We start from the raw sequence: 23,781 nt of genomic DNA on the forward strand, positions 1-23,781 counted from the left end.
CACCTATATACTGCATCACTTTATACATTCACACAGCACAGTGTAACTTGTGCTGTGATTCCCATATTTTAAGTAATCTTTTAATTACCCCATCAACTGCCATCTAATCCTTTGAGAAGCTACCGAAAAACTAGTGAAGTTAGCAATAAGATTTCTACTACCCCATTTTCCCCTGATACTAATCCCAATCGGGATTTTGAATGCATGGCAATAATAAGCCAAGTACTTATTTCAGGGTTCAAAAAAAATATAAGACAAGGTGTTATTTTCAGTGAAACACTGTGTTAGCAATAGCTAGTCTTGAATGCATTTACTTGCATTCTAACTTATTTCATAGGGTTTTGGGGAGGGTAAAAAAGTGAATATCTATTTGTGAAGAGCTCTGTTGCTTTGATCAGTTTAGGAGAAAGAGGAAATGGAAACTGGACCATGATCATTGTTCAGAAATGTTACTTATTTTTAGTTATTCTTCATTATAGCGTAAGATGTTTTAAGGAAAGGGAGCTGAAAGAAAAATAACCTTTCTCAGGAAACCAAAAAAAAAAAGCCTTACAATTCTATAGGCTTTAACTCATATGATAGGGTGAGCTCCGAACATTAGACCAATGTTAGACGAGATGGACCATGAGGTCTTTTTCTGCCGTCAATCTTCTATGTTTCTATGTTAAATTCATTATGTTTAAGACACTAGCCCGAGACTGCCATTTCACAGTAATAGTTAACTCACTAGTATTTAGGCTTTGAAAGAGATACATGTTTCTACTTTTTAAAATATTATTCATAATTAAATTTACGATACTTTTGAAGATTTAATATACCATAATCACCAGATTAGAAAGGATCTGAACCATACTGTGCAGTCCTATTTCGCAATATATATTTCCTTTCCGACCCCCTTCCCATGTTCACACAATTCACACTACCAGAGCAAACTAGATACATCACTCTATTACTCATGCAAACAGATCACATGAGATGACTCACAGGAGTGACCAAACTACATTCTCCAGGACTACAAGTAAGTGACCAGTTTCTCTAAATCCTTATTATAGGGTTATTTTTCAAGCATAAATCATCCTGCCAGAGAAATCCTACGCAAAGGTATTAAGCACAGTCCTGCTTTGCTCAGTGGGGGCATTCTGACAAGGAAATAGGTGTAGGCTTACAAACTTTCTTGAACATTGTATAGAAGTGTATCAACTCCATGGAATATCCCGATTCAACCTGTGGCTGTTTCAGATTTACTGAATTACTAAAATATACAAACAAATAGTAATTCCTGAACCTACTACACCAGGGGTGTCAAACTTAAGGGCTGGGGCCCAGATCTGGCTCACAGCTGCTTAGATCTGGCCTGTGGGGATGCCCTGAAAACAGCAAATGACTGGCCCACAGTGCCTCTGCAGGAAAACGGAGCTCAGGAGGGTTGCAGTAGGCCATTGTAAGGGCCGTGCATAGAGCTCGGTTTTCACTGGCAGAGGGTTGCAGGAGTCCGTCGAAGCTGGAAACAAAGCTTGAGAACCTGTTTTCATTGGCAGAGTGCTTGGGCCACTACAGGCACCACCAACACGAGTGACTTTGAGCTGACTGTGTCTATCCTGGCCACACCCACCCTGGCCCTCTGAGGTCAAACACAGCCCTCAAAGAAATCAAGTTTGACACCCCTGCAAAGACCTCCAGAATAAAAATCACACAATAGCTTTAAAATGCATTGGATAATGGGAACTGAAGTCCTACATATTTAGACGACACCATAGCAGGAAAAATACACTGCTCAAAAAAATAAATGGAACACTTAAACAACAGAATATAACTCCAAGTATTCAAAGAGAATATTTCATTCATTTAGATCTAGGATGTGTTATTTGAGTGTTCCCTTTATTTTTTTTAACCATATATATTAAAAGGAGTCTGAAGTTCAATACAAAAGAACTAATGGGGTCTGGATATGTGTATAATGGTATCATAAGAAAATAGTGACCTTTATGATATGCCATGCTAGCCTTCTTCAACGTGGTTCTCTTTAGAGATGTTGGAAGTGCAAATATCTAGAATTTGTCAGCGAGCATTCTGAAAGTTATAGTTCCAAAACATCAAGTTGGGGAAGGTGTCACAATTAACATTTACCATTTTTTTCCTGAATTATCAGCTGCATATCCACACATTTGTACTTTGCATACCACCCCAGATGGTCTAACTTTTGTGGATCATTCACTCACCTAGGGGCATCAAAGCTGTCATAGGAACCAACTGTGTAATGTCTGAAGAGTCGTTTGGCTTTATCGCTGCGGCTCTCTGAAAAGCAAAGTGGAGAGGAGTGGGATTAGAGCAGAGGGGCATAAAAAACCAAAGTAGCATTTTCTCTGGGTTCAGGACACTTTTCCTCCAGTAGCTGCTCACAGGCAGCACAGATTTAGGGCAGCTAATAGTGGCATAGTGAAAAAAGATGTCCATGGAAAAAGGTCATGTTAAAGAAAAGGAACAAAAGGAAATCAAATGCATACTTTCCAACTTTCCTGTAAGCTGCTGCATTTTCTCCCTAATAGTTATACAGTATTAGTTACCAGCACACATCTATATTTTGTAAGACATCATGGATGATTAGTATTAATGATAATGCATACTTGAATTTAAGCCAAAGTTCTTTTCTTGGGCTTTCTAAACCCTCTCCCATTGCATTGCTAATTTGCAGTTTCCTGCTAAAGTAGAAAACATAGGAAAATCATTATATAACTTCCAATACACTTAATATAATTTAATTCCTACACCCCTTTACACCAAAACCCTGCATGCTATGGTGTTGTACCACATGATTTTTGACAAACGTATATTTTTCTTTGATGTACGTTGAGAGCATATGCACCAAGACAAATTCCTTGTGTGTCCAATCACACTTGGCCAATAAAATTCTATTCTATTCTATATTCTATTGTATTCTATATTCTATTCTATTCTATTCTATTCTAACAATTCTGGACTTTGACTCTTGTCTATTCTTTTCAGAGTTCTCACTAACAGCTATTATTTATGATAAGAAAGTGTGTTCGGGTCTAAAATATGGAAGAACATATTCCCTGTGTTTTTAATCCACCAAAGAAAAGGAAAGAACCTAACACCAGCAAGAATAAAACTCCAAAAGGAGGACAAAAAGAGACACTGATTGATTGACATTGATTTATTTATGCACCTGTTGAGATAATGGCTATAAATTTAAAGAGAAATCTCTTTAAATTACTCAAGACAATGTGTTTAATTATATGTAGAAAACTACTCTTCTGGTTTTAAGTTAGCCTTCCCTGATCCCCCTTTTAAAATACTTTTTAAAAAATTCCAGCTTTATTTTATTTTTTATAAATATCTCGAGGTAGTAAACATACCTAATTCTTTTTCCCCCTTTTATTTTCCTCACAACAATTACTCTGTGAATTCAAATGGTCTTAGAGAATAATTGGGCTGACGTTAACTAGTGCTAAATTGGGACAAGAAATTCCTAAGTAGCATAATCATAGTCCCTGTTGACCAAGGATTGAAATCCCAACACATCCAGAGATGGCCACAAAGATCTATAAAAAGTGATCATGCAGAACTTTGAGGTCCCTAATTCTCCTCTTGCCTTCAGTTTCTTGATCCTTTAACTAGTCATTGAATGAGCACATCTCAAAATAGGGCAAGAACGGTAAGCCTATAACTTTCCAGATATTTTTATATAGAAGTTTCCATCACCAATAGCGTCTTGCTGGTCTGCTGAAAATTATGGTTCATGACACTGGAAGGGTCACAATTTCTCAACTTATCAAATAGAAGTTTATATAAATCACTCCCCCCTGCTACTATTAGTAATGCTTCATATGCATGTCTGAAATTATCCAGCTATGAAACGGCATCCTTTCTATAGTGAACCTTAAGGCACAATCTGTGTATAGGCTGTCATTTCACACACTGCAGCTGGTGTAGCTCAAGTGTTAAGTGTAATCACATATTGGACAAATACTGTGTATTTAGTATAACACCTTTTTTGTGGTTTTAAGTATTATCAGCAGATCCAGGCTGTGAAAATTCACTAATAAAATTACCATTGTCTGGATTACAATGAAATTTTATGAATGGGGAACAACAACTATATAGTAAAATAGTAAAATAATAAAAAATAGTAAATTATTTTTTATTAGATTTAAAAACAAAACTGAAGAAATATTTTGGTAGTATGAAGTGTTATGTATTGGAAGCTGATGTGGTTGTATGTGTTCTTATATTCGTAAAATGTTTGGGTGCATCTGACTGACAGAAACAATACTACTTTGTACTACAATAAGTAGGGCAGCATTCTTCAAGCAGAATGCAACACCACAAAAGATGTCCAATTGAAACCAATTTTTGTTCCTGTCTTCTTTCTTTTCACCAAGCTGCTATTATGGAAAAAAAGGAATCAGTTTCCGTTCTGTTAGGAACTGCTCATGTCAAATAACTCCTTTTATTTATTTATTTATTTATTTTTAAACAAAACCCAGCATTTTGAAAGCGAATCTATAGTGGAAAGATAAATAGATCTGAGCCAAACTACATTTTGCACATGTGTATTTCAGCATATTATAATGTACCCGTATGCTTTTCAGGTATCAGAAAGACATGTAACATCATAAATTCTGAAGGCTTTGGAGGGAATTAAATATTATTTTTGATTGGGTATTAGTGTTAATGCTAATTTAAGGTAACGGGTGGAGGGGAGGAGAGAAAGAATTAAATTAACAAAAAGAGGCCCTACTATGCAGCCTGGAGAATTCTGGGAGCTGAAGTCCACGGATCCATAACTGCCAGGGTTGAAAAATACTAATGTAATACCTTGCAATAAAGGCTGTTTTGCCATTTCTCTTCCCCCCATTTCTTTTTCTCCCCCACCCCCAAAATTGAAATATTCTGAGACACTTTCCTAACATAATACTTCCATGAAATGCAGCTCCGTTTTGATGTGTTATATTTTCAAAGGTATAAACCCGTTATGTAATAGATGCCCATTTTCCCCTACCACTGCCAAAGAAGTAAGCTATGTCAGGCATTTTCATTTTCTCCTTGAGATGGAATCTACTGGAAAAAAACCAAAACAAAACCAATCCCAGAATCTCTGATCAAGAGCCAAAGAAAATAAACATAATTGAGCAAACCTTTAAAAAAAAAAGTCTTTGCGACAACCCTCAAATTCTCATAGAAATGTGGAGTTGTGAGGAACACAGTTTGAAATTTCCAGGCTATGTTCTGATGTAATATTCATCACAAAAATATTTACAGAGGGGGGTGGCAAAATATATATTTTTCAGAGTGTATAAGACACACCCTCCCCCCTAAAAGTGGGTAGGAAAGTTGGTGCATCTTATACACCAAGTACAGCCATTTTTGGCCTTCCGAAGCCCCACCCCATGTCCCATTTTTGCAAAAAATGGGCCCGTTTTTCACAAAAATGGGTTGCACCAAGGGTTTGGAAGGTCTGCAGAATGTTCCTGGGGGCTAGCGTTTTTGCCTTTCCCCAGTCTGCAGGCTTCCCAAACTCTCTATGTGCCCTGTTTTTCACAAAAACGGGTGAAAAATGGGTCCATGTTTGTGAAAAGCGAGGTATAGAGTGCTCCTGGGGGCTGGGGAGGATAGTTTTTTTCCTATTTACCTCTTTGAAATCTTGGTGTGCCTTATACACTTTACAATTTTATAATCCAAAAAATATGGCAGTTCCAGAGTGGCAATGAGCGTGGGGAGGGGGGGAGGAGTGGGAGAGAAAAGGCTCCCTTTTCTATGAGTATTAAACCTAATCATAATCGAAGCAATTTCTAGGAATTGTGCTAATCTGCTTTCTCAAAATGATGAAAGTGTGTCTCCCTGTCATAGGTAAGAAATGGAGCAGTACTGGCAAAATGGCCTTTTGTACAAATAAAAAGTGAAAGTTCCAAGAGGCTATTATGTTCTTTTCTAAGTTACTCCATTCCACAACTTTAAATTATTAAAATCAATAGTCAGTGCCCACCAGACTTGTTAATTCACTTTTTCTTAGATTTTTCTTTCTTAAAAGCTTCTTATACGTTTACAAACTATGAGATTTTCCCTATTCTGTTGCTAGCTGCCCTTGGTACATGGGTGGTATATTCTTCCGACTATACAAAGGTTCCCTCTTGAATAATGTGAACTTGTCATTATGTCTAGTAAAAATGCCAAAAAAGTGTCATTGGAATGATAGGAAACTATTTAGCATAATAATGTTTTTGGATGGAACAAAGATTTATTCCATTTCATGAAAGGGAAACATATTTTCATTCATTGAAGAATTCAGAAACAGCAGAAAGTGAATTGCCATGGTTCTATGTGTGTGTGTGTGTGTCTGTGTGTGTGTGTCTGTGTGCGTGTGTGTGAGAGAGAGAGTGAGGGAGGGAGAGGGAGAGGGAGAGAGAGAGAGAAGGAGCATGAGAGAGAGAGAGAACAGTATACAAACAAAGGAATAGTTCAGGCTGCTGGTGATCACCTCCAAAATACTACATAGCTTGATCTTTACTGAAATCACATACTCCAGGCAGAACCTGCCCATTCAAACAATGCCTGTACAGAAAGATTGTTGAGAGTCATCATTCCTTGCAGAGTGTATGGGATTCAGAGGCAGGCATTCTCTGTGGAAGGTCCGTTCCTGTAGAACATCCTCCCATCAGACATGAGAACTAAACCTCCAATTTTAATATTCAGTTTTTTTAAAGAGTTTTTTCCCCCACCAGGGAATGAGGTGAGAGCAGATAAAACCACCTGAGTTTGTGATGAGTCTTTGTTGCCTTATATTGTATACTGGTATGACATTATGTAATACTTTAATTGCTGATTGGTTTTGTTTCTGACATATTAGTAAATTCTGATCATGTAGACGCAACATATTTCTATCTTCTGACTTAAGAGTCAGGTGACTGAAGCTGCATAAAAGAACCTGTAACAAATAAATAAAGGCATCATCTGGAATACCTACCTTGCTTCCCTTCCTGGGACTTGTTGGGCACTTCCTCCACGCAGTCTGAGGGGAACCAGCCTACACGACCCTTTACCTGTCCCTCCCAGAAGCCGCCTTCCCCAACACTCAGCACTGCAAAGGAGATAGGCATTGTTAGGGGCATAAAGAAACTAGGGATTGTATGAGGGTAGGCCAGCGGTTTTGTCATTTCCCTGTAGTCAGTTTGGTGCAAGAGCCTAGCCCAAATCTACACCTGGCAACATCTATCATCCTTAGATGAGCCACAGTCTTTTGGCTTAGATTTCCCTAGAAGATTATGTGCAGAATAACCAACTGAATTTAATTTGCTGCTTTTTTATTTTTTGTTAAGCACGGATTATTTTTGAAGCCTATACTAAAATCTTGCTTTGAGATTTCCCAGAGGTTTTCATATTCCAGCACTCTTTGTTGAACAACAATTCAACTGTGTTGAATCTTACTTGCCTCTTGATATAAGGATGCAGTCTCCCTCCATAACATAGAAAATCAAACCTTTAGTGGGTCAACGACCCATTAGCTCCATTTGCCAAGAAAAGGAAATGACTGATGAACTCAGCAGGTATGGCTGAGTGGTGGGAAGAGGATAGCATTGTGGCTCTTTCTCCTATTTGCTTTTTCAGATATTGTAGACATCCATCATCTTCCCCTTGCATTTTTAATTTTATTCTACAAAATAGCATAGGGGACTTGCAATAGTTTGCACTCGCGGGAGGGAAGAATGAGGAAAGGGTTAATTGCAACTAAAGCCTTCTGGTATTAAACTCACTCGTATATGGTCACTGCCATAATTGTATGATTCTAAATCTTTGTTTACATTTCCCTCAATTGGAAATAAATCAGGCAACAAAGAAAAGAACATCTCATGACACAAAACTATACCTGTTAAGATTCCTCCTTCTGTATATTACACCTGCAGGAAGCCTTTGGTCTTCGCATCTGATCATAACTCTATTTATTCTAGTGTACACGAAAACCTGAAATCAGGCCTCTTATTTTAGGACGTGTGGTATCCCGCTGCTCCAGTAATTTCATAGATTATCTGCATAACCATCAATTTAGGGACGAGCAAAGAGCACCAAATGGCTCTTAGCTAAACAAGAGAAGAAGCTGAATATTTGTAAAGGCAATCTGGCAGCTTACTAAGCAAAGAGCAGGAAAAAGAAAGGAGCTGAGAAAGATAAATAAATTTAGTTTCTGTAATATCTATTTTGGGTTTGATCCTCATCGTTACTATCATGTCAGCTTTTGTATCTGAAGAAACGCAATCATTCATAGAAAGCAAGTCTTCCATTCCTGATCTAGAGCAGTAGATTTCTGGCTTATATTTTTTAGTGTTCCATTCCTGATTTAGAGCAGTAGATTTCTGGCTTATATTTTTTTAATTGGAACCTCAGATTTACTGGACTTCACTGCAAAAGCCACAATCTTAAAATGAAAAAAGAGATATTCAATGAGCATAGATATTCAACTGGAACACAAATAAAAATGGAGCATGATTTTTCGGGGGATGGGGTAGCACTAGGCATGAGAAGTGCAACAAATATGATAAGCAATATATAGATATTTTTTAAAAAAAGAAAAGATATAAAGTGAAGTTGCTACATACTTTAGAGGCAGTATTCAAAGAATCAGTATATCAGAATTGGGGTTCATTATGCCATATTTAAGAATACCTTTCATTGAACATCAGTCTCTGCAAGTGAAAAGGCTGCCTTTTAATTTTTACTTTCAATGTTAAAGGCTAAAAAGAACCATGAAATTATTTTACCAGCCAAAACCTCAAGATTCAATTTTTGCATCACTATCTAAGTGATCAAGATTATGCAAAAACCCTCTGGTCTAAGACTCTAGAGATCTATTTTCAATTAGGTTAGAAAGTTCTGGGTTAAGAGGACAAATAATATGAGTTTGGATAACACAACTTCTCATATTTCATTAGAATAATGCAGATTATCCTTTTTTTCTATATCAAACACTTCCTCATTTTACAAAATTCTAATCCTGCTACTATTCTCTAGACACAGATACACACAAAGAAAAAAGCCATGAACCACTCACATGTAGCTGGCTGATACACACCAAGACATTGTAGACACCAACAAGGAACCATGTACACAAACACAAGCCAAGCCTCACAAATAGCCTGGCTTTTAAGCTGAGCCAAACACAAGGTTCTCAAAGCATGAAGTAGGAGGCAACCCCCCACCCAATTTAGAGAGGTCTAAAGTCCTTCCTCCCCTCAATCCCACCTCCATTTGTGTGTGTGTGTATCACTCTTTGTTTCCATGTTCTGTAAAGGATTAGGTATAGTTTTCCTTACATGGGTGGGATGAATTGTATGCATGTTTATCAAATGTGGAGCAACTTGTTTTTTGAATGTCCTCACTTTTATCTCCATTAAGTCACCTGACCTATTTCCCTTGGCAGAACATTTCTAGATGGTGAAAATCAATAAGGTTTGAAGGATTCAAAACAACTGAAAGGAATGGATTAAATATTCTTTCCTGCTGCCCTTCTCCGCACTTTAAAAAAAGTGAAGGAGATTTTGAGAGGTCAAGTCAAAGTGTCCTGGACACAGGAATCTTGCCCAGACATCACCCATCAGGTGATTCTCAAGAATCAGGTCTCCTAATTTTTTTAAAAAGGATCTTTCTTGGAGAGGACCAGGTTTCTTACTCCTTCAGTTCAAGAAGGCTCACTACAACAGAGTTTGAGAACCTCTGTGCTAAGCCGAATGATTTCTCCAAAGAAGCTGAACAATACTGTAGACTCATGAAGAATCCCTGGACAATCCAAGGGTGTGCACAAAGATCAACATACCCTTGATCTTCTCGCCCTTGCTGATGGAGAGCTCACCCTCACTCTGGGCCTGGTAGGGTTTCACAGCCATGAATGTGCGGCCAGGCACAGCCGAATAAAGTTTCCGTTTCACACCTCGACTACTCAGTGTATTGCTTCCAGCAGATTCTTTCTGGTAGCCACTGGAACTGCCAGGAGATGGAGGGAAAAAGAAGCCAATATAAAAACAATTACTGTATAATATAATGAATTACTTTGGACTCCTTTTCACTTTTACAGAGAAACTATATTTTCTGGCTTATTTTATTCTGTTCTTTTTCCTAATAGTTCTAATAGATGAAAAATTACATGTTAAATGAAAAAGGATGCAATTTTCATCTTTCCCTTAGTCTAAAATAAGTGCATTTTGAGTACCAGAATTGGGATTATGGTCTCTTTCCACATCTACTGTCAAAAAGACAAGGTGGTGGTTGCAGCAGGACAATGAACCCTTAGGTTTTTTTTGTAAATGATGATGATGATGTTCTGCCCCTCAGATAGGTGCATTTTTCTATTGATGAAGAATAGCAATAATACATATACTTAGATAGCACCCACAGTGTTTTACAGCACTTTCTGGGCAGTTCTTAATGTTAGCATATTTTCCCCAACATTCTGGGTCCTCATTTTACTAACCTTGAAAGGATGAAAGGCTGAGCCAACCTTGAGTTTCACCAGGATCGAGCTCCAGGCAGAAGGCAGGGTTTGCCTGCAATACTGTATTCTAATCACTGTATCACCAGGGTGTGTTCTGCACCTAAGTTCCTTGAAATGTTGCTGCACTACAACTCCTAGTAGACTTAGTCAACTTAGGAAGTAGTGAAAGATGTTAGAAATATAGTTCAGCAACATCTGGTGAGCTATATACAAGTAGTCCTTGATGGTTACATGGCCTAGAATTTTTTTTGTATTTTTTTTTATTTTATTAAAAAAAATAAATATAAAACTACAAAAGATTTTAAAAAAAACACGCAACAGCAAGGAAGATATTAAAATGCAAGATAAAAGAAAATGCAAGAACTAAACTAGACTATATACATATTATCACATCATTGCAATATTAATTTCCTATTCTTTACAAAACAGGGCAAAATATTTTTAAATTACTAAATATATTTTTAAATTACTAATCTATCAACTATATATTATATTAATGACAAAACATTTTATAGAAAAAACAATAATGATAAAAAAGACAAAGTGAAGTTTCAAAATCCTCTATTAAGAAACTATTGTAATCAGTTCATGGGAAATTTTCCATGGCATCTCAAATTATCCCAAAAATTAATATTCAAAGGCAACTGAAATAATCAAATAAATTAGTAACAAATATAAATAAGTTTTAGCTCAAGATGCTCTCTCTATTAAGAATTCAGGATCTTGGCTCTATGATAATTCTTTAATTTTTCTCTTGCAACACAACCTCTGAGAACAGTAAAAAAAATAAATTACATCACAACTTTTCCAAAGCAGCAGAGTTTTTTTGGTCACACTTCATCTTAGAGAATCTTTAGATTCCAATATTTGTGCATTTAACTTTCTTCAGACCAAGTCTTAAAGTCATGTGCTGGGTCCTCACTCTAAAAACTAGATGGAAAGAACCTATGAAAAATGTAGCTGGACCCAGAACTAAAAAGAATTCTCATTTTATTTCATTTCAATTCAATTAAGCAACTTTAAGTTGAATACTGTATACAGGTTCCCTTTTACTTAATAATTTCTTCCATTTGCCACATCAGTATTAACAATTTATGCTTCTCAGGGTGTTTAGGTGGAACATTTTGGTTTGGAACCCAGTTCCCTCCCCTTCTCCCCCCCAAATATCCTAAGAGCTGGCATTACCACTGTGGAAATGGTTCAGGAAAAAAAATCAGTCTTTCATTAGCAAAATAAGCAGGAAGAAATGAAACAGCTTAACACATTTTGAAGTAAATAATTACATGAAACAGGGATAAGCAAATGTTTTACAGAAAGAGAATACACTTTTTAAAAGCTATCTTATTTAGAAGTTTGAGATTTGTATTTTGTTTTAATTTTTATTGGGGGGGGGGATGTTGCACTTTTGAGGCAGTGAAATCCCAGGAAGTTAGGCTAGAATTTAGCTTTATTTTTATTGTTTGGGTCCCTCATTCAGCACAATAGGTATTGGAAGGTTATCATTGGTATTTGAGAATAAGGGCAAATCTGAATATAATTGGTATGATTTTTTAGGACATTTTTTTTTTGGTGGGGGGGAAGGTTTGCAGCAAAAGATGAGGCTGAGAAACAATGGCTTATGCTCCATGAATTTCCCACTCCCAATCGCTCTCTCTTAGAGGCAAGTACCACTTAAGATGATAAGCCCATGGTGAGTGGGTGATCTAATGTTTAATCCTTCTCTTCTTCTACCAGACCTATCAGATCATATCTGAAGCTTCCAAAATGGACCTCCAGTCTTACCTGGGTCGACCGCGCTGTTTTTTGGCCTCATCTGTGTGGCGTCCCCGTGATGGCGAGCGACTGCGAGCACCACGGGGACTGCTGGAGCTGCGCAGTGTTCCTGTGGTGATCTTCTGGCCCTGGACTGCTACTGTGGCAGGTGGGATAGATGGCTGGGCATAAAGCATCCAGTCTGGGAGGTTCATGCTGGTATCACTGTTGGCTCGCAGCAAAGTATGTGGCACTGTAAGGTTCTGAGGACCATCCCGGCGCCGGCTGGCATATTGGGGAGTCTCCTGGAACGGGACTAAAATGTACAGTAATGTTAGTAAAAAGTTAAACAGGAAAAACAGGGAGTGTAGATGATGGAGAATGATGATATTGTACTTTAAAATATGCAGAAAAATCCTCCTTTGAATCTGAGGAATCAAAGCAGGGCTTGAAAAGATTTCTGTTTTCATAGCTCAGGCTAAACTGCCTACCCTGATCCTTGCCTACCTGCTGATGAAGATATATGATACCCATTGGTTCAATTTGAATCCTTAGATACTTCTGGTTCTTGGCTTTGCTGAGAGAAGAAAGAAGGGGGCATTAGAGAAGAGTGTACAGTGGTTAGAATGCAGTACTGCAGGCGACTTCAGCAGACTGCTAGCTGCAGTTCAGCAGTTCAAATATCACCAGGCTCAAGGTTGACTCAGCCTTCCTTCCTTCTGAGGTGGGTAAAATGAGGATCCAGATTGTTGAGGGCAATATGCTGATGCGGTAAACTACTTAGAGAGGGATGTAAAGTACTGTGAAGTGGTATTTAAGTCTAAGTGGCATTGCTATTATAAAGGTAGCGCCTGACTTACAAATATGAAAGTGCTGAAAGTGGGAAACTTAAAGAATGTAAAAGGAAGACAAGCCAAGGGTAAAGGAGCCAAGGTGGCATAGCAGGTAGAGTGCAGTACTGCAGGCCACTAAAGCTGACTGTAGATCTGCAGGTCAGCAGTTCAAATCTCATCACCGGCTCAAGGTTAACTCAGCCTTCCCTCCTTCCGAGGTGGGTAAAATGAGGACCCGGATTGTGGGGGCAATATGCTGGCTCTGTTAAAAAGTGCTATTGCTATCATGTTGTAAGCCGCTCTGAGTCTAAGGAGAAGGGCGGCATAAAAATCAAATAAATAAATAAATAAATACAAAAATAAATAAATGTGTGATGTACTGCTTGCATAGTGTTGCCAGTCACAGGAGGAGGAACTGGTTAAATTCCAGCAGGAGGAGTTGACTGGAGGTTATGGATCTGGTAAATGTTTGAATAGGGTGTAGAATCCTCTTAAAGGGACCCAAAGCAGAGAAGAATTAATGCTAATTGGCTCTGATGTTGCATGTTGACAGTTCGGGTCGCCAGGGTGCTGAACCTTGGTTCTACAAGAAGCTAGGGAAAAAACGCTCAAAGACACTTTGAATTATTTGCTTGAGGAAAAAATGTCAGGAACAACAGTGCAGCAACTAGGAAGAAAGAGCTTTGGACTGAAACAATGCACCTTCTGAAATAAAAGCAGACTTTCTGTCACAGAGTCCAAAACATGTCAAATTCCTGTCAGCAAGAAGAGCTAAGTCACATACTAAAACCCCAGCAATACAAAACCCCGGTAATAAGTGAAATTCCTGGCTGCAGCCATCACATTTCTTATTATTCTCGTCTCCCTAGAGATAAGGCAGCAAAAGAAAGGAATGGTACAATCCATATTCCATTGTATTCATAAGAGCTTTTTAATTGTGTTTATTTATTGTGTTTCTTGCCTACTTTATTAACAAAAATAATCCAAACATTGCCATTTGGAATGAGACAATAATTTTTACAGGAAAAAAAGCAAAAAGCAAGCTAAACATCACTGGTACAAAATGCTTTAAGCTACGTTTAAATTGTTTCAGTTCTCAGGGTGACTTTCCCCATATCTATCCACAAAGAATTTGGAAATTATTAGTTTTGTCTAAATTCTGAAATGTTCGCTAGTAATCCTCAGCTTCTCTGGAGAACTACATGTTCAGGGTTTTTATTTGTATATGTAAGTTTGGAGATGTGATGGATCAATAGCTGTGATATGTACAAAAAGCAGGTAATTCTTGTTTAGCAACCACAATTGGAACCAGCAACTCAGTTGTTAGGCGAAGCAATCACTAAGTGAAACCACAACTGCATTTACGATCTCACTACAACTTTCAGAGACTGGATGTGAGGATTCTGTCAAATTACTTTTTCATCACTCTCATAAGTTGCTAAACAAGACTACCTGTACTTTTGTAGAGTGTTAGCATCAGTCTCCTTTCCTTAAATCAAACTTACCTACATCTGAATCTCGATGGCTTTTGATCAGCTCCCCCAACTCAAAATTTCCTGCAATGACTGCAACCTAAGATAGAAAGAAAATGTAACCGTGTCAACATAATCTTTCTTGCTCTACCTCTTTTTATATTTATTGGTAATGTGGAACTTGAAGTGCCAAGATGACTACCAACCTCCCTCCACAAACAGTACAATTTTTAAATCTCCTGAAATCTTGTTAGATTTCAATATTCTTGCCCAGGTATGAAAAGTGGCCTGAAAATGCTGCTGTCTTATCTCTACATACAGATAGTCCTTGATTTGTAACCACAATTGAACCGGAATATGCTTGTAAAGTCAGGTGACCATCTTGTTTAGCAACAGCAATCCCAACATCCCCTGTTGCTGTCATTAAGCAAATTCCATTGCCCATTAGACAAGGACACTCCCCAATCTAAGCCATTTTGAGTTTGGTTCCAACCAACTCAACATTTGGTAAGATAAGGGACTGCCTCCAACTCCCCCCATCTTCCTATCTTCCCCTCACCCCTGCTTCTTTTGGCCACCCTGCACTCTACCTTGGGGCTTCTTGGTGTGTTGTGACTGTAGGATTACAAGAAACCTGAGCACAATGCAAAGCCACATCCGCCTCTTGAAGTCTCAGCCACCCCAAGCAGTGAGATGCAAAGCCACTGTGCCCTGAGAAGCTCCAAAAGCCCTGTGCAAGTCCGCAGTAGCCTGGGAAGCTCCAACAGCCGCGGCCTGGGAAGCCAGCCAAAAACAAAGCAGCCCAGAAAGCTCCAGCAATATGGTGCAAAGCCATAGATATGCCAGGAAGACCCAGCCACCCCAGGCCAGAGACCCTTGTTGCTCTTCATTTTGAGATGCCGGCTAACCTTCTCTGTCTTCTTATTCCCACTGCAGATGAGGTGTGGAAAAGGTTTTGAATCTATACCTGGCAGCTGCTGGCCACATGCAGCCACGTTTTCCAGGTCTCACGAGGAAGCATCTGTATCTGATCTTGGGGAGAAAGCCTCATGTAACCAGCAGCTGCCTTGTGAAGAGCACAGGCTGGGCATGCTCACTCAGCACTGGGAGCAAGAAGATGGCAAAGGGCAGCTAGGGCAACAGGGTTCTAGAGTGCAGGGAGCCCAAATGGCATAGATGGGGGAAGAGATAAGTGGACAGGGAGAATTGAAGCCCAACTATGATCATAAGTGTGAGCAGACTATCAAGCATCTGAATTTTGATCACGTGACTCGAGGGTGTGTGTACGTAAATTCAGGGACCAGCCATAAAGTCCCTTTGTTCAGTGCTGGAATAACTTTGAATGGTTGTTGAAAGAATGTAACTCAAGGACTACCTGTATGAGAAATAGGTACTGAGAAATCCCTAAGAAACTGGGTATTTCTCAAAAGTGATCTTTAATTCAAGCTGGGAAAGATGACCATTCTGCTTCAACACATCTGACTAATACCAGATTGGCAAAGGCTGGCAAAATCAACATCCATGCTTACAAGGAAAGACTATATGCAGAATCTACCTTCTGATGTCTTCAATACCTTATTTTATTCCAATATCATCTGAGTCCGATGTTGAGCCAATGCTAGGGGGACATGAGTCGTTCTCAGTTTTGAAGATTTGAGACAAGGAGAGGATAGGGCTCTACTCCCTCCTCCCAATTATCTCCTATGTCATATAGGTGACGATACCCTGGGACTGCAGTACTAGTGACAACTTGGGGAGTTTAGTGCCAAGATCAAGAATTTATAGAAATTGGCAAGATATATGTTACAAATGTACCAATTTCCTCGAGAAAAAAATATGAACCAAAAATTGTACTGTGATGTCTGCAAAATTGAGACATAGGAGTCATGACACAATTACTCCTTTTCCTAAAGTATCAAATTAAATCTACAAACACCCACATTTAGAGGCTCTAATGCAGAAGCACTAGAAAAGAGGGAAGGTCAGGGGCTCTGCCCTATGATGCCTGGGATCAAACTGCCAACATGCTCTGCTCTTAATTCTCTCTTGGACTCAGCTCACTGCACACCTGGAAGGCAGTTTGACCATGGTTGTTCTTGATCTCTTTGTTAGCTCCTCGGTATAACAGGATTCGGGCACAGCTTTCCTGGGAAATAGAGAGGGGAGAAGAGAGAGGAAGAGAGCCCAAGAAGAAATACATAAGAGACAGCTTCCATGATTAGCAATTTCAGTGGACAGAGGGGAGAGTACAGTGTTCCCTTGATTTTCACGGGTTCGAACTTCGCAAATAGCCTATACCACAGTTTTTCAAAAAAGTATTAATTAAAAAATACTTTACGGGTTTTTTCCTATGCCATGGTTTTTTTCCATCCGATGATGTCATACGTCATTGCCAAACTAATAATTTTTGCAAATAAATAACAAAAAAAAAATATTGTTAACAAATAATTATGTTTATAAATATCAGGATCACTATTCAATGGTGAGTTCCAGTAATAATGGTGAGTAAATGGTTATTAAGGGAATGAGAAATAGTAATTTAGGGGTTTAAAGTGTTAAGGGATGGCTTGTGATACTGTCCATAGCCAAAAATGGTGTATTTACTTCCGCATCTCTACTTCGTGGAAATTCGACTTTCGCGGGCGGTCTCGGAATGCATCCCCCGCGGAAATTGAGGGAACACTGTATTATGAATGGATTTTTTAGAAATGGGGCTGACTTTGGGTGTTTTAAAATATTTCAGTGCAGATTAAGCCTGTACTTCTTAAATGTATATTACAATGATGGCGAACTTATGGCACTCATGCACAAATGGCATTTGGAGCCGTATTTGCCCATTGCACTAGCTTAGTTCCAGCACGCATGTACACTCTGGTCAGCTGATTTTCAGCTCATATAGAGGCCCTGGGAAAGTGTCTTCAGCTTCTACAGGGCCTCCAGTGGGAGGAACGGCATTTTCACTCTCCCTATGCTCTAGGGAAGCCCCTGGAGCATGGAGAGAGTGAAAAATGGGGCTACTGGGCCCACTGGAAGTCAGGAAATGAGCCCTTTCCAGCCTCCAATGGGCTTCAGGAGGGGCAAGCGAAGCCACTTTTACTCTCCCCAGACACTGGGTTAGGGTGTCGGTACTCACACAAGTGCAATAGTGTGTGCACACGCACTTTTGGCACCTGAGGGAAAAAAGGTTCGCCATCACTGATATATTATATGTATATTATGTTTCACTATACGTATATACTGTATAATATATTTTAATATAACACTATATTATACTATGCACTATACCAGGGATAGGCAAAGTTGGCTCTCCTATGACTTGTGGACTTCAACCCCCAGAATTCCTGAGGCAATGATGCTAGCTCAGGAATTCTGGGAGTTGAAGTCCACACATCATAGAAGAGTGAACTTTGCTTACCCCTGCACTACACTATACTATACTATATTAAACCATACCATACCACACATCCCCACCCCATCCCACCCTATACCATACATTATATACATCATACCACACCATTTTTCTCAGAACAAATTTTGAAGTTTGAATTTTTGGGGCCGCATTTGGTATTTTGAGAAAAATAAATGGCTGCCATGAGGAGGAATCACCCGTCACAAAATGGTTGCCATGGGGAGTGGTGCATAGCTCATCACAGTAGATTCAGTTCACAGAAAATAACAGTTAGGAAGCTGAAGGCACTGATTTCTGGTCAGACCCTATATTTTACTTCCTAAAAATGTCTCTTAGTCCATGTGGGTCCAAAGTTATTCAAGAAAAAACTCAGGAGGGAGTTGGGTTCCAATGCTTGTATGAATTAGTCCCCATTTAATGGAAATTAAAATTTAAAATGAGGCTGGCCAAATGAGAAGCTGAGCGTAAATGAAGTAGATTGATGATTTTGCCCCTTTTAACAATGGTAAATCCAAACAGATCAAATTATTCTTTTCTACCCCTCTTCCCTATTACACACCTTCAACCCCTGCAATATATGAGAATCTCTCATTATATATATAGGGCACAATATGACTTGAGCATTAAGATGATATTTGATCAAGATGTGCAAGATTTTGAAAGACACTGAAAATCACCTGTGTGTGAGCTGGGCAACTATAGATTTATTTATTAAATAAATAAATAAACACAATGTAAACAAGCAAAATGGTGGCTGTGCACATACAAAAAATAGGCATGATTTTCTTCTTATAATTGTGGCTTTCTTATTAACTTATTTGACAGTCCTTGTGAACAGCTCTCCCGGATTACAATTCTGGGCAGATCAGTATTTTTCAAAGCTGAAATCTGGAAAGAAAAGCTTCATTTGGGTGGAATGCAGTATTAATACTAATATTACTGGAATGCTTCCAAATTGACCTGGTGATCTTCAAGTTGCTTTCAATATCCTCACCTTCACAAATTGTAATGAAATATAGGAAGTGGAGTAGGGCAGAATCCTCTTTTTTATGTTCCTCTAAACCAGGGGTGTCAAACTCAACCATGCCATAGGCCGGATTGTGAAATATCTCACTGTTTTTTACATTTGCAGAACCAGGGTGGTGTGTGGCCTGTGTGTGATGTATGCAGCCCGCTAGTTTGAGAGGCCTGCTCTAAATAGTGCTTCTCAACTTGGCAGTTTTAACATTAGTGGACTTCAACTCCCAGCATCCCCCAGCAAGCATACCACATATCTTAAAGTTTCTCATATCTTAACGTTGCCAAATTGAGAAACACAGCCCTAAAACATAATTGTAAATCGCTCTTTCCTGTTTAGTTAAAGGAAATTTCTCATGTTATCAAATTCCAGAATAAACCATTTCTACAGGAATAGATTCTTGGCTTTACTGGCATGACTTTTTAATATTTGAAGATGTTTTGCAAATTTGGGGTTTGTACACATTTAAAATGGGATCTATTCGGTGTAGTGGTTAAGGCTGAGTGAGGTTAAGGTTGACTCAGTCTTCCGAGGTGGATAAAATGAGGACCCCGATTGTTGGGGGCAAAATGCTGACTTTGTAAACTGCTTAGAGAGGGCTGCAAAAGCACTATCAAATGATTTATTTATTTTTATTTATTTTATTGATTGATTAATTTTCTCCAATACACAATGAGGGTTTTAGTGGGTATGCACATGGTAAAATACATAATGAAGGTTATAGAGAATATACTCATAGTAAAATATATCTAAGAAAGAAGAGAAGAGAAGATATAGGAATAAAACATATCAATGAAAGAATAGAAGAAGAGATATACATGTATATATATATGTATAGAATAGAAGAAGAGAATAGAAGAAGATATATATATGTATGTATCACATATATATATCTTCTTCTATTCTTTCATTGATATGTTTTATTCCTATATCTTCTCTTCTATTCTTTCTTATATATATATTACTATGAGTATATCCTCTATAACCTTCATTATGTATTTTACCATGTGTATACCCACTAAAACCCTCATTGTGTATTATTGCTAAGGCACTGGACTAGAAACCAGAACACTGTGAGTTCTATCCTGCCTTAGCCACAAAGCCAACTTAGACCAGTTAGTTCCACTTAGCCTACGAAAGAGGCAATGACCATCTCCTTGCCAATAAACTATAGGGATTGTCCAAACAAACTCTGAGAATTGGATACAACTAAATGGAAGATAGATAGATAGATAGATAGATAGATAGATAGATAGATAGATAGATAGACGGATAGATAGATAGATAGATAGATAAATTAATATACTTTTCCATCTAACAGCAAAAAATCCCAAAGAAAGCAAATTGAGATTTCTAACCTAGGCCCAGATAAATCATGTTCTTTAGATCAGTGGCCTACAACCTTAAACATTCAAAGAGTCATTTGGACCCATTTTGCACAGAAAAAAAAGGAACATCGGGAATCCAATAATTTAACAACCAGTGTGATTGCCTGGGTGTGCCTAACCCGATGTCATTTATTCCCCCCCAGTCACGATCCCCCCAGCCATGCCTATTCAGCCTCCCCCCCCCCTGTCTTGCTCTGTGTTTCTATCTCTCACTCTCACTCTCTGTCTCTTATTTCTCTTTGTCTCTCTGATGCTGCTGCTATTGCCAGGGGCAAATGAGGCAGGGTTGCATTGTGGTTCTGTGTTGTAATTGGCTCCAGGAAGAAGAGAGGACCCCATCTCCCCCAATGTAAAAAGAACTAAATTTCACTGTGCTGTGCAAGCTGCTACGAGAGCAGTGGGCAGGCCATAGAGGAAGCTCTGAGCCCAAAGCAGCGGTAGGCGAGGGCTACCTTGAGCACAAACGTACCACAACGAAAGCAGAATGCTGTTGTCACACAAGTACAGGGGTGCTTCGCTCCCACTGTGGAATACGGAGGGAGCCTCCCTTCCCCGCTGTCATCTTTACCTTCTCAGGCCAGGTGAGGAAAGACTGGGAGAGGAGAGGCTGGCCAGTTGTGGGATCAGCCACCAGGGAACCACAGCAGAGGGCCAAAGAGACACGTGGCTCTGGAGCTGCGGGTTGGTGACTCTTGCTTTAGATTAGTGATGGCGAACATTTTCCCCCTTGGATGCCGAAAGCATGTGCATACATGCACACGCTCATTATTCAATTTCCCCACATGCCCCACACCCTTGCACATGTATGCATGAACCCCCTGGGGCTGCCCCACTTGCTGCGCATGTGTGGACAACCACCCCTCTTCCCTGCTCCCCCGGTAGGCCTGTTTTTTAACCCTCCCCAGGCTCCAGAGGTTTCCCTAGAACCTGAGGAGGGCAAAAATAACTTCCATGCCCCCCTTGGAAGCCCTCCGGAGGCAAAAAAAAACTCCCTCCCAGAGCCTCCGCATGAGCCGAAAATCAGCTGGCCAGCACGCACATACGCGCTGTAGCTGAGCTCGGGCAATGGCTCGCGTGCTGGCAGATATGGCTCCGTGTGCCACCTGTGGCACACGTGCCATAGGTTTGCCATCATGGCTTTAGATGATGAATGGAAGATGCTGGTGGCTAGAAAAGAAATTCACATAGTTTCTGCCATCTGTCTGATAAATTAACTAATTAAAATATTTCTAAAACTTTGGAATAAAGAAAATGGTATGCCATGAACTGCACTGCTAATGATATCAACATCTATCATGAAAGTTCCTGTATTGTTATTTTTATAACTATGTGCTATGTGAAATGCTGCCCTGATACAAATGATAATACCTAACTATAAGAGGACATATATTATAACCATTCTTTATAAACTATGCCTAGAATGAAAGGGTGGCTTAATTCTATACTGTCTGACATATAAAAACCTCCAGTTTAGCACATTTATTTGGAAGGAAAAGGAAGCAAATGAGAGGAGGGAGGAGAGGAGGAGGAGAAACAGATTTTCAAATAACGGTAATAAAGTCAATCTAATTTAGTTGGTTGCACTTCACAATATATGAAGAGTTATTTGCAAAAAAGATGGGCTACAGGAATGCTAGTTTCTTGCAAAATAGTTCTGGTCACCTTTTGTATAATTCCAAAGACAATGGACCAGCGATGGCGAACCTTTTTTTGGTTCGCATACCAAAAGGGATGTGTGGGAAGGCTAACATGCGTGCACATGTCCACACCCCTGTCCTCCACATGCATGTGCATCAGCCATGTGCTGCCCTTACACATGTGCACAGCCCCCACCCCTGTGCATGTGCACAGGCCTCACTGAAGCCTGGGATGTGAAAAAATAGACAAATGAGAAAGCTAAAAGTTTGGAAAATACACCTCCGGTTTGCCTATTGTGCTGGGTTTTTTGCACTCTGGAGGGTTCAGAGAAGCTTCCTGAAGCCCTAGACTGCAAAGAACAGCCCAACAGGCAAACCAGAAGTTCAGAAAGCACACTTCTAGTTTGCCTTTGCACTGTTTTTTGCACTCCAGGGCTTCAGAGAGCTTCCCTGAACTCTCCAGAGTGCAAAAAACAGTCCAACAGACAAACCACAAGTTTGGAAAATTCACTTCCGGTTTGCCTGTTGGGCTGTTTTCTGCACTCTGGGGCTTCAGGAAGGTTCTTTAAGCCCTCCAGAGGATAAAAACAGCACAATGGGCAAACCGGAAGTGCGTTTTCCAAACTTCCGGTTTGTTCACTGGGCGTTGTTTTTTTTTTTGCATTCTGGGGCTTCGGGCAACCTTCAATGAAGTGTCCGGAGGATGAAATGGCCTTTCCTAAGGCCAAAAATCAGCTGGCCAGTGTGCATATGCAACCTCTCGCATGGTCTCTGATATGGCTATGCGTCCCAGCTGATGCATGCGTGCCATAGGTTCACCATCATGGCAATAGACTAAGTGAATCTAGAAATTTATGGGGGTTTGAGGACAACGACAGCTAGCCTTCTACCCGAGATAAAATGTAGGCTGGATCCATAGTAAAAATAAGCTATCTATTTGATACAGGTGGTCACCTAGCCTTTCAAATTTTAAACAAAATAAAGGGTTTCAACTTCACAATAGTTTTAATCTTCCATGAGATAAAATTGTCTCAGACAATTAGATAACCATTTGTGTGAAATGATTTACTAGCTAAAGCGTAAGCAGGGTTTTGGACTAGAAGATCTCCAATGTCCCTTCTAACTCTAGTATTCTGTTTATTTGGGGCAGGATGTAGGAGATTTTCCTAGCACCATGATGGCGAATCTCTGACACATGTGCCACAGTTGGCACACAGAGAGCCCTATCGGAGGGCACGAGAGACTTTGCCATGTTTCAGCTCCAGCGCATGTTGATTTTCGACCTTGGGAAAGGCAAAATAAATCCCCCTACAGACAAACCGGAAGTTCGGAAAAATGCACTTCCGGTTTGCTGTTGTGCTGCTTTTTGCACTCTGGAGGGTTCGGGGAAGTGTGGGTATGTCTGTGGCTCGAATGGGAATGAGTGATTTTTAAATGTTATTAGGATTTTTATAGCAATTAGTTAAATTAATTGGATTTTAGATATTTATATTGTATTTTGCCTTTTGATATGTTGTAAGCCGCTCCGAGTCTTTGGAGAGGGGCGGCATATAAATTCAATTAATAAATAAATAATAAATAAGTTGTACAATTGGGGAAATGTGTGTGTGTGTGTCTCTCTGTGTGTAACATATTTCTGCTGATAATGAAAATGAAGGGAGACAGGTATAGGTTGATTTCAAGCTATTTAGCTCTCATCAGCTAGCCATACCCTTACTGGGATTTGAACCTCTAAACCACAGGTTCTCCTCCCATATCAGCTTGTACCAGG

At 39.4% G+C, this 23,781-nt stretch overlaps 2 protein-coding genes across 2 annotated transcripts in view; both read right to left on the bottom strand.

Annotated features, from left to right (window-relative positions):
* RUVBL2 (RuvB like AAA ATPase 2) overlaps positions 1–23,781 on the bottom strand; it is a 615,067-nt gene that overhangs the window by 487,283 nt on the left and 104,003 nt on the right. The gene's annotated exons all lie outside the window — the stretch shown is intronic.
* Positions 1–23,781, bottom strand: part of SHANK1 (SH3 and multiple ankyrin repeat domains 1) — an 80,063-nt gene that overhangs the window by 38,964 nt on the left and 17,318 nt on the right. The window contains exons 8-13 of the mRNA XM_070729710.1: positions 16,627–16,704; positions 14,592–14,658; positions 12,284–12,569; positions 9,827–9,993; positions 6,986–7,099; positions 2,220–2,295 (exon numbers count right to left, since the gene is read on the bottom strand). Of these exons, the coding sequence (XP_070585811.1) occupies positions 2,220–2,295; positions 6,986–7,099; positions 9,827–9,993; positions 12,284–12,569; positions 14,592–14,658; positions 16,627–16,704 (788 nt within the window). The remainder of the gene's footprint in view (positions 1–2,219; positions 2,296–6,985; positions 7,100–9,826; positions 9,994–12,283; positions 12,570–14,591; positions 14,659–16,626; positions 16,705–23,781) is intronic.

This window comes from Erythrolamprus reginae, chromosome Z (genome assembly GCF_031021105.1).
Source record: "Erythrolamprus reginae isolate rEryReg1 chromosome Z, rEryReg1.hap1, whole genome shotgun sequence".
Taxonomy (NCBI): Eukaryota; Metazoa; Chordata; class Lepidosauria; order Squamata; family Dipsadidae; genus Erythrolamprus; species Erythrolamprus reginae.